The sequence below is a fragment of the Melanostigma gelatinosum genome (assembly GCF_949748355.1).
Source record: "Melanostigma gelatinosum genome assembly, chromosome: 11".
NCBI classification, from domain to species: Eukaryota; Metazoa; Chordata; class Actinopteri; order Perciformes; family Zoarcidae; genus Melanostigma; species Melanostigma gelatinosum.
Window position 1 is genome coordinate 24,444,325 of NC_136644.1, and position 10,413 is coordinate 24,454,737.

A 10,413-nucleotide genomic window follows, 5' to 3' on the forward strand; every position below is an offset into this window, starting at 1 on the left:
GTGTTCAAAATCATAAATCAGCATTTGGCTTTTTACCCACTTTTCAAGCCTGTTTGGTTTTTTTCTTTTAGCTTACTGCCGCACCACCGCTGTGCTAGTTTGACTCACAGTAGCGAGGATATAGCTGCGTAAAAACATATCAATCAATCAAACTGTATTTGCACAGCACCTCTCGAACAGGTTAGTGCAGTTCAAAGTGCTTCACGGATGATTGACAAATCCGGAAATAAGAAAGAACAAGTGTGGACCGTGAAACAACAGAAAAGACAAAAGCAATCGAGCAATTTAACAAGTAGCAGTAATGTTGGTAAAATAGTGTGAAATAAAAACTACATTAATAATATATCATAAAATTATACATTTAAATCCAAACAAATTCAGAAATAACAATTTAATATATTTAATATAATAAAATAAGTAAATAAAATAATGTTAAAATTAAGAAATACAAAAAAAATAAAAAAAAATAAAACTTCAAAAAAAACGTTTGAATTATAAATGTCCATAATATCTAAACAATGTCTAAAAATCATTGTTAACCAAATGCCAGAATGAATAGGAGGGTTTAAGTTTGGAGATTTGCAGAAGTTAAAGGGCTTCAACACTTCCAGCAGCTCTCAGATCCTCAGGCAGACTGTTCCAGCAGCTCAGGGAATAATAGATTAAAAAAGATTTAAGGTTCGCATGAAGACATAGACATCTATAAAGAAAATAAAACTAAAAACTTTACTCCCATTTATGTTTCATGCCATGTTAAAAACGTTTCGTGTCTGTATGAGAACGTGCAATAAAGAAACTGCTGTAAGAATTGTCTTTGTCGTTTCTTATAAAAAAGGAAACATTGTATTTAATGTTGGCAGAGCAGCAGCGTTATATCACCGTGACTCAAATCTGCTGCCGGCTGTCTTCATGTTGGATAAACGATGTAAAGAAATGCTCTGAGGATCTTTTAGCTGTTCGTTAAAACTGCGTCTGATGGAGCCTCATCATCAACTCAAAGCTAAAATATGCCAATTATTACTGTTAATATATGTGCATTTTTGTTATATGAGGTATGGATTTGCATTACATGCTTGTCACTCAGACACATACAGTAATTGTGTGTGTGTCACCAGCTCGCAGCCGTAGTGGTAATTATCAAGACTACCTACTTGTCTGTTATCAGTTTTGTGTCAGAGAGGGAAGCTCTTTATTTTCTGTTTGCCACGATCATCTGTTTTTGTCCTGTGTTTAGCCGCACAATATCACATCATGCAGCACCTCCTGTTTGGTAATTCTGTTGTGTACTATAGAGAAATATTTGGAAACAGGGCAGGCGGACGTCACAACACAAAGCAGCATAAACAGGCGAGCAACGGACAAGTGAACGTACAGCGAGTTCAAAAAGCGACTCGCGCCCTGAAGCTCCTCAGGCGATCGCGTGCTTCGTGAACTGAAAGTCTGACAGAAGTTTGAGAAGCACTCAAGTGTTTACCCCCGTTGTCGTCATTGTCGTCTTTTATTTGGTCTTTACCACGATCATCCATTTGTCGCTCACTTTTTTTTGAAATGGCACGTCAGACAGCCCTCTTAGCGGCTAACCGTTAGCTCCTTTTTAACGTTCAAAGCACAACTTTTGAGTCGACGTGGAAGAGAAAAGGAAATTTGAATAAATACAATCGGAGTTACAGGTGTTTGCGAACAAATGTGCATAGCACTGGTGGGCAAAAGCATCAAAATCCATCTCATGAATATAAGGAAATAAAATGTAGTGACTTATAAGTGACGCAAGTTTTTGTTTTGGCTCTAAATTGTCGTACGCTCACTTCAGCCGCTCCTCCTTCCCCACGGCTACAACAAGCGACGATCGTGAAAGCGAAATGAAGCGAAGTTGACTGTTGAATAGGTGTTGAAACGCACATGAAAAGCTCTTCTTTGAGCACTAACTCAGACAATTCAGACAGATTTGGAGTTGTTGGACGTTGGATTGTGTCTTTCATGATGGAGATAGGCTAGCAGTTTACCCCTGCTTTTTATTATTTGTGCTAAGCTAGGCTAAACATTTTATGGATGACCTCCGTACTGGACAGAGATGAAACTATTTGCATCTTCTCATTCTCCCAAAATGTCGGATTGTTTTTTTGTTGTTTTTTCATTTTGAGAACACATTTATCTTTCTGTCCTTCGAGAAAGAGTTCAAAAGCAACCGTGCTAATCACCCTTTTTCCACCTCGAGGCCCAACATTCGAAGTCGACACCGACTCCTGTCATGGTTCAGCTCCATCCGCAGGTCCACATGCAGTCCAGGAAGCTGGTTTTCGTCCCCTGCTGCCACATCCTGTGTGCATCGTGTGTTCGGAGGACAAGAGAGGCCACAGCGCTACTTCTTCAGGAGCACTCGAGAGGACACTTTGATGTCCTCCGAGGCCTAGTCGGTAAAAGTGAGGCGATCCCCCTGAGAAGACAAAGTGTTTCTGTCAGTAGCCTTCTGGAAAAGTAAGAAACCAAAAAGCAGAGTCACTTTGTCACTACAAAGACGGAGAATAAAGGTCCGGGCCCCCCCGGGGAGAGGCTGGCGGGATAATAAGACATCCAGAACAGCTGTTCAGAGAGAGGGACGTCCTTTCTCTACAATAAGCGGTGAGAGATTTCCTGAACATGGCCCTAAAGATTAGTTTGCTCTAATGTGGTAAATCCCGGCTCGTGTTTGCATGAGGCAGCGGTGCACGCTGGTAAAAGCCCAGCAGGACGCGGAGCGGGCAAACACACGTCCTGGACGCCATGTTTACCGAAAGAACTGTTTGCCCAGCTGCTGTAGGGACGCAGCGAGGAAGCGGCACTGCTGTTAATTAAAATCGTGATTCGTCCCTTTTTTCCTCGGATCAAACGAGTTGTACATTACTGTCGACGCGGCCAAACAAACAGCGGGGGATGCCAGTGTGCATGTTTGCTAACCTGCCCGGCCGTTAGGGTCCGCCTCTTGCGCGGAGGAGGGGTTTGATTGTTGACGCGGTTTGGATGTTTAACATTTGTGCTGCCTTCACGCTCTGGGAGCTGCAGCATGTTTTCTACGGCTAATTGTTGTTTTTTAAATACTGTGAGAGTTAAAATCCCAAGCAGTGATTTTTCATTGATATTTCCAAGATGTATAAGAACATTTTCAATTTCAATATTTACAGACATTACTATATGAACAAACTTAACTTTGAATGGGAATTTTTAGAGCGGACAGTAAAAATATGTCATAGCATAGCTTCATACAAGACACACGTTAAATTTCAGCGAGATATAGGGACTTTTAAGGCAATGCCTCTTATATATCTCCTAATATAAGTGAGATATAAGTCAAATCTCTTTTTTTATCTTAAAATGCCGAAATAAATACATCTTATTTAAAGTTTTTACATGTTCCATTGGCAATTACACCTTGTATTAAGTTACAAGACCTGCCTGATACTTATAGTTACTCGGACAGGTGTTTCCAATCAGAGCTCTCATGGCAATCAACTTGAAGGACATCCAATCAGTGTCCAGGAAAAGCCAAACCACAATCATGGCAGATCAGAACAGGCTTAGTTTTGGACAGCACTGACTAAACAATCTATACATTGTGTGCCTTGTTCAAAGAAGAAAAACTGCAACTACTCGCATCTTAAAAGCTGCAACCAACAAATGTTTGATATTTTTACTTGATAAACTAATTATATTCTATGTTGTCAAGGTTTTTATACTTTTTGACGACATGAATCAATTAAAGAACTCACCTTTTCAGCTGCACGATGCTTATTGTGATGTTTATTTTCACCGTTTTAACCTGTTTTCACTGTTGTGATTTTACGTCAGTGGTTTCCAAATTAGTTTGAGAAGAAACAGTCAAAAAGAAACAAAAATGATGAAATATATGTAGTCAACTCGTAGGGCTAGCTGGCGTGCTACTGTAGCTGGTGAGCTAACAGCTAACAGCCTAGCAATGCGGGTAGCATGCTAGCACTGAACAGTCACAACATATCTCTGAGCTTCTTTCTGTTTTCTCTGTATTCAACTTTTTACTCCTCCGAGGCATTTTGCTCATCCTATCATTCAATAAAGATGAAGTGAAGACGGGAAAAACTTTCACTGAGCTAACGCTCAGTGCTGAGCTAACGCTCAGTGCTGAGCTAACGCTCAGTGCTGAGCTTCGTTAGCTCGCTAGCTAACAGGACAATACGTCTACAGTTTATTCAAAAGACCTTAATTATCACTGACTCTTGTCTCATTACTGTCTGTTTTGAAACAGTTTATACTGACAGACAAGGTTAAATAAAATGCTACACACAGCTAATAAGCTACGATGGCTGCCTCCATTTTTGGACTCTCCGTTCCTCCAGCCGTCGGCACTGTAAAGACGGTTTGCTGTTAGTCACCGAAGTTACACATCAGACTGTGTGTATTCTGGGAAGCTTCCAGGTGTGGATGTGTGTGAATGTAAGCGTGAACACTGTGTAAATGACAAATAGAGCTCTCAGTGAATCTTCCCCTGAATAAATAAACAATCATCTATTTATCCAAGCTTAACTAATCACACATGACTGTTTTTTTGTGGTTCACACACATAATGATCAAACTGTTTTAATGTGTCCCTATTTATACCTTTAAACCAGTTAAACCAGTTCAGCATAATTAGCATATAGCCGTAGTGATTATAACATGTTGGAAGCTGCTCTGTTGATGAGACAAACTTGAATCGAAATAAAGCTTTTCTCTGGACTGCTCATGTTTTAACAAGACTTTATTATAAAGACACGAATGTACATCTTTCAAATTTCAATGGAATACTGACATTGCGTGTCTAATTTCACATTTTTATTTTCTTTCCTCTGCAAAGAACAAATAGCAAAAAATCTTTCACCTTATAAACAAGTGCTGCAATTCAATCTCCAAAATACAACACCCCACAGGCTATACCACGAGTTTCTGAACGAGATCAAAGTTTGAAATCAGATAGAAATGAACATCAGCGATCCTGAAAATCATAGCAGCATCATGTTTTTGACTAATAAAAGGTTTGTTAGGAAAAGCCCACTCAAGAGTCAAATTTATGATTTTGTTTCACGTTATTTCTCTGAAGAATAATCCCGCTCAAGATGAAGTTAACTGATTAATCAGTGAGACGATCCCAGACTGCACAATCTTGCAGGTTCCACTGAAATGTTACTATTAAAAGGCCTTCAAGAGCTGTAAATGGGTCAGTTTCTCCCGAGTTCTGGAGTAGAAAAATAATCCTGGACGAGTCGATCCGCTGATGTCGACACAGCTGAACCCCGAGGCCTTCAGGTATCTGTGCGTCGTTTCAGTTCGTTCACAAATAAACTTTCTTAACAACGTCTCTAATATTAGTTTAAAGGATCTTCAAATATAAACCACCAACAACAAAAATAACACTTCTTTGTAAGCAGAGAAGAAGAGAAACACAGGAGGTCACAGCACTTGGAAGCGCCACGAGGCCTGGTCTTTGTAGTCCAAACAGTCGGCGGCGTTGAAGTTGAGTTTCCAGGCCGAAGCTGCCGTCTGCTCTTTGTAATCCAGACAATCCGTGGAGTTGAAGGTGAGGCCGGGCGCGCTGTACGCCTGGTGGTGGTGCGACGGGTGGTTGTGATGGTGGTGGTGCCCTGACGTCTGGCCAATGTGGTGGTGCGGGTGTCCCGACATGGAGCTGCCGGTCATGGGGCTGAGCTGGTGCGGGTGGTGCGGGTGGTGGTGGGAGTGCATGGGCGCCAGGTAGGAGCCGCACTCCACGCCGCCGAAGTAAGAGCCTGAAGCCGAGGCCGGGTAACCCTGGCTGTACGCCGCCGCCGTCTGGCCGTAAGACACCGGGTAGGAGGGCGTCCCCCCGGTGCCGGAGGACGACACGGAGCGCTGCATGCAGGAGGCGCTGGTGGGGGCGGCGGGGTCGGGCATCGTGGCCGGCGCCGGGGCCGGGGAGATGGGCGCCGGGCTCCAGATGGACGACACCGGGGCGGTGCCGGAGGTAGAGGTGCTGATCAGACCGGGACCGCCGAGGCCGGAGGAGGACGTAGAGGAGGACGTGGAGGAGGAGCTGGAGGAGGTGGAGCTGGACACCGCCGGCGGGGTGAACTGGCCGCTGCTCTCCGAACCGGTGCTCTCTCTCGCCGGAGACGACTTCTTCTTCATCGGTTTCACCTTGGCGCTGTTGCTGCTCTGCTGCTGCTGCCGACACTTGGCTCGCCTGTTCTTAAACCAGACCTGAGGGAGGACAGGTCAAAAGGTCACACGTCGGCGGGATCAGAAACCAAAAATAAACCCCAGCCGAACCAGACGGAGCTGGCAGGAACTAAACACCTTTCCTCTAACACAGCCCTACTGAGGCGCTGTGGCTCTGACCTCTGACCTTTACTGCTGGCTGCAGTTCATCAGAGACTCTCTTCTGTGGATGAAGACTCTGCTAAATGACTCCAGCACCAAAAATAACGAGTAAACGTGCGGAGCTTGTGAATCTGTGTTTCTTTGAGAGAGAAAAAACACACTTTTAAGGGTCCGTTCATACAAAATAACAAACAAAACATATTCCTCACTTAGTGGCATCTAGTAGATCATTTTGAGGTTTTCAGGTTTCTGCCTCCACCTCACAGTCTGAAATCTATTGGTTTCGTGTCGCTCAGCACAAAAACAATGCCAATGGAAAGTCAATTGGGATCCTTTTTCTCGTGGTGTACACACAACTTAAACACTTTGCAAACAGAAACCTCCGACATAAATATTTAAAAATCTGGAGAAATAAAATGAAAACTATCTGCGTGGTGAGACATCACGAGAATATATATATATATGTTTTTAGTGATTTCAGTGGACTGTCACTTTAAATCCTGTTGTATTTTGGCCCACAGAAGCCCTGAAGCAAACACAGTGCCAAACCTGTTCAGTAACTTGCCCTTACCTGTAATTAAGTGACACTTACATAATAAGACTTTCTCAATCAAATATTTGTCTAAGTAAATGATTCATATTATTATTAAAGTGCAGCATGCTCTGAGAAGACAATGTCTGAGTGAAAAGATGCAACTCTTCTCAGTTTTTTTAAAATAAAGTAGGACCACCAATAACTCCAATAAAAATTACTTCCACAAACATTTATGAAATAATTATCTGCACTTTGGATACAATGTTCCAGTATTTAAAGTGAACATAATATTTTATATGATGGAAAATGGTTTCCTATAATTTAATTATTAAAAATAAATGAGGGCTGAAACTTGCAGTGGGACTAAAATTGCGACGTTTAAAAACAATAATTAGCTTCCAATAACAACAGCACTCCTACTGATACTACTGATAACTGGGCCTGTCAGAGGTGAATTAGTAAATGCTCTGGTGGTAAAAGAGGCCTGTCAGCAGCAGCAGAAAGCAGAGAGGCAGCAGCCATGATTGCAGCTTTTAAGCCCAGCAGAGGGCCGCTAAAGCCGGGGACAGAAAAGCTCTCACAGCCTTTTATAAAGAAAGCTCCCCGCATCCAAAGCCCAGCCGAGTTCTCCACTTTGATTCAAGACTTGTCTCTACTTGATCATATGAGCTGAACTTCTCTTTCTCACATGCACTGGAGCGAATCATGCAGAGGCCTGAGGTGAAAAACAGAAAGTTCATCAGAGAGTGGCACCAAAACTTTAAAACCTGAGCTCAGATGCATGAAACTGGTCCAGGACACACTGTGTTATTTAGTAAATGATGATGGAACAGAAGAGCATGAAAATATATCTGCTGCCAGGAAACTCGAGCTCCCAATGCTTTCTGCTGAGACCTCAGCAGGTCTTGCACTTCTTTGCTTATTGTGACACCAAACTTTTCAAAAAAAGTTTTACACTCATAACCTTAAATATGCTCATGTGGGATGATATTTGATAAACATCTTGCGGATTAAAGTTAGAGTTTATATTTCCCCCTTTCCTTCTAAATGAAGTGTAAACGCTTCACATTAAATGTCCCATGACGTCTCTCTCTGACCTGCACTCTGGACTCCGGCAGGTTGATCTTCAGCGCCACCTCCTCCCTCATGAAGATGTCCGGGTAGCGCGTCTTGGCGAACAGCGACTCCAGAATGTCCAGCTGCGTCCGGGTGAAGGTGGTCCGCTCCCGGCGCTGCTTCCGCGGGTTTCCTGGAGGAAGAAGAAGAAGAGGAGGAAGAAAAAAGAAGAAGAAAAAAAAGAATGGTTCATTACTTTGTCAAAGACACAACTTTAAAATCCCTCCAAAAGTTACAGACTGAATCGTGTCGTGCGCTCGAGTGTGATAATTTGACTTTTTAACTTGCGTCGTGTCTTCGTTGTGGTTTATATCTTGTGATTATTATTTTTTTCCACATGCAGCCGCTCAATTCCCCCGCGTGTTTGGACGTTTCTTTTTTCTAGCTTATAAAACATTTGGGACTTCTAAAACTATAACAAAGTGTGCCAATATAGCGTTTTTATCACCAAGACAAACGTGATTGGTAGACTTAACGACAGTAGAAATAATACAAATTACAACATAATTGCGGCTTCAAATGCACCACAAGCACAGACACAGAGTTCAGTTAATATGACGCGTAAACCCAGTTCCCGCTCCGCGATAATCACACACTTTTTCACCCATCCTACAAAAGTCACTTTAAGACTTCAAAAGTATTAATTTAATTCGCTTTGTATTCGTTTACCAACCAGACACCGAGAGCGAGTACTGCGTGATATACTTTAGCAGCTGTGGATAAATATTAGAAATAAACTCTGCAGCACATACAAATAAAAGAAAGAAATATCTCTATATTTTGGAGAATCAACGTTTCCAGGGATGTTATGAAACACATGATCTATAACTCTGGCTCGGTGTTGATTTGTTGGTATTTAAGTGTGGCCCTCATGTCTCGTGCTCCGTACCGGGGTATCCCACTGACGGGTGGAGCAGGTCCATGGCTCCGCTCAGGCCCAGTCCGTTCATCCCGTACGGGGCCTGTTTGAGGTAAGACATCATGCTAGAAGTGCGGAGGGGAGACCGGGGTCTGGACGGAAGGAACGGTGCGGAACTCCCGGTGTTTAGCTCGGCTCCTGCGGGAGAGAAGAAGCACGAGGAGTGAGTCATATTAAAATGCGTGAATGCATTATAAAGCCTATAAACCTACACGTCACTTGCAGCAATAACACTTTCCAAACGGCAGGCCGATTCAATCCGCATCCACTTTAATTTCTCTAAACTGTTTTTTTTAAACACAAAGACATTCTATGTAATCAGATTTAAAGCTGCACTATATTAGTAATATAAAAGCCTGAAGCCATTTCATGCGAATGCAAGCTTTTTAACAATGAGACAGTGAAACACAGAGGAAACCCTCTCACACTGTTATGCAATCATGACAATGGAAATGATCCTGCTGATTGTAGATAAAAACGTTTGCGTTTTACATTTTGGGCGTTTAGAATGAAGTTTGAATTCCTAAATCACGAACAATGGGGTTTCACAACATCATGAATCGCCTCGATAATAACCTTCATTTAGTAATTTACGATACGAGAGAAAGAGAGGAAACCAAATCTGATGTTATCGAAAATAGCTTGAATTACGGAGGAAATATGTGATAAACTCTTTAAGTCTTTAACATGTAAATAAAAGGGACGTGGAGGAGCTAGAATGACTAATGCTTGCATGGGTGTGAGGGTTGGGGGGGGGGGGGGGGGGGTCCCAGCTGTTTGATTAATATGAAATAAAGAGAGACACCAATATATCACCAGACTCTGATGTCACAGGAGAAGCTGTTATTTAAAATAAATAATAACAACGCTGCTGAACACGCGCTCAGTGGCTCCGTGAGAGCAGATGGGACTGCGTTTTAAACGGGCCCGTTATCGCTCACATCTTCATTACGTTTTCATTAATTCAATAGCTCACAATTAAATCGACCTGTGGGCACGCGCGTTTAGATTACAGGACACTTGAGACGTTTTCTCACCTCCGAATATCAAAGTTTCTCTCCAATATGATTTATTCACGCACAGACTCTCTGACTGGGACATCAGACTGATGGTGCGATGAAATAGTTTATTTAAATGTTTTACTTGATTTTTTCCCCCAGTAAGTGTGTTATTATGTGTTGCAATTCAAATGTTGAATATGTGTTTTATTCATGTATTGGACTTAAAGTTTATTATTTGCTTAATATTCACGTGCTGACTGAAAAGCTACTTTTGTTTCACATGTCCTTATTAATGTTATCTATTTATTTACGAATATTTAGTTATTTATTTTTGCTTTGGGAAGAGGCCTTATAAATGCATACACTAAATATCATATTCAACTTTAAACACGGTAAAACAAACACATTCAACACATTAAGTGTCAGACGATAATTCTAAATAAATAACAGTTAGTATGAGGAATACAAAGAAAGTGGTTTAAAGCAATATTTTGAGAATG

At 42.0% G+C, this 10,413-nt stretch overlaps 1 protein-coding gene across 1 annotated transcript; it reads right to left on the reverse strand.

Annotated features, from left to right (window-relative positions):
- Window positions 1-5,436: 5,436 nt before the first annotated feature.
- On the reverse strand, window positions 5,437-8,976 carry LOC306784015 (homeobox protein OTX1 B-like; the record flags this gene model as incomplete). Its single annotated transcript, XM_079277822.1, has 3 exons — window positions 5,437-6,222; window positions 7,975-8,126; window positions 8,883-8,976. The coding sequence occupies 3 exons, from the start codon at window positions 8,974-8,976 to the stop codon at window positions 5,437-5,439; spliced, it is 1,032 nt and encodes a 343-aa protein (XP_079133948.1).
- Between the last annotated feature and the right edge of the window lie 1,437 nt (window positions 8,977-10,413).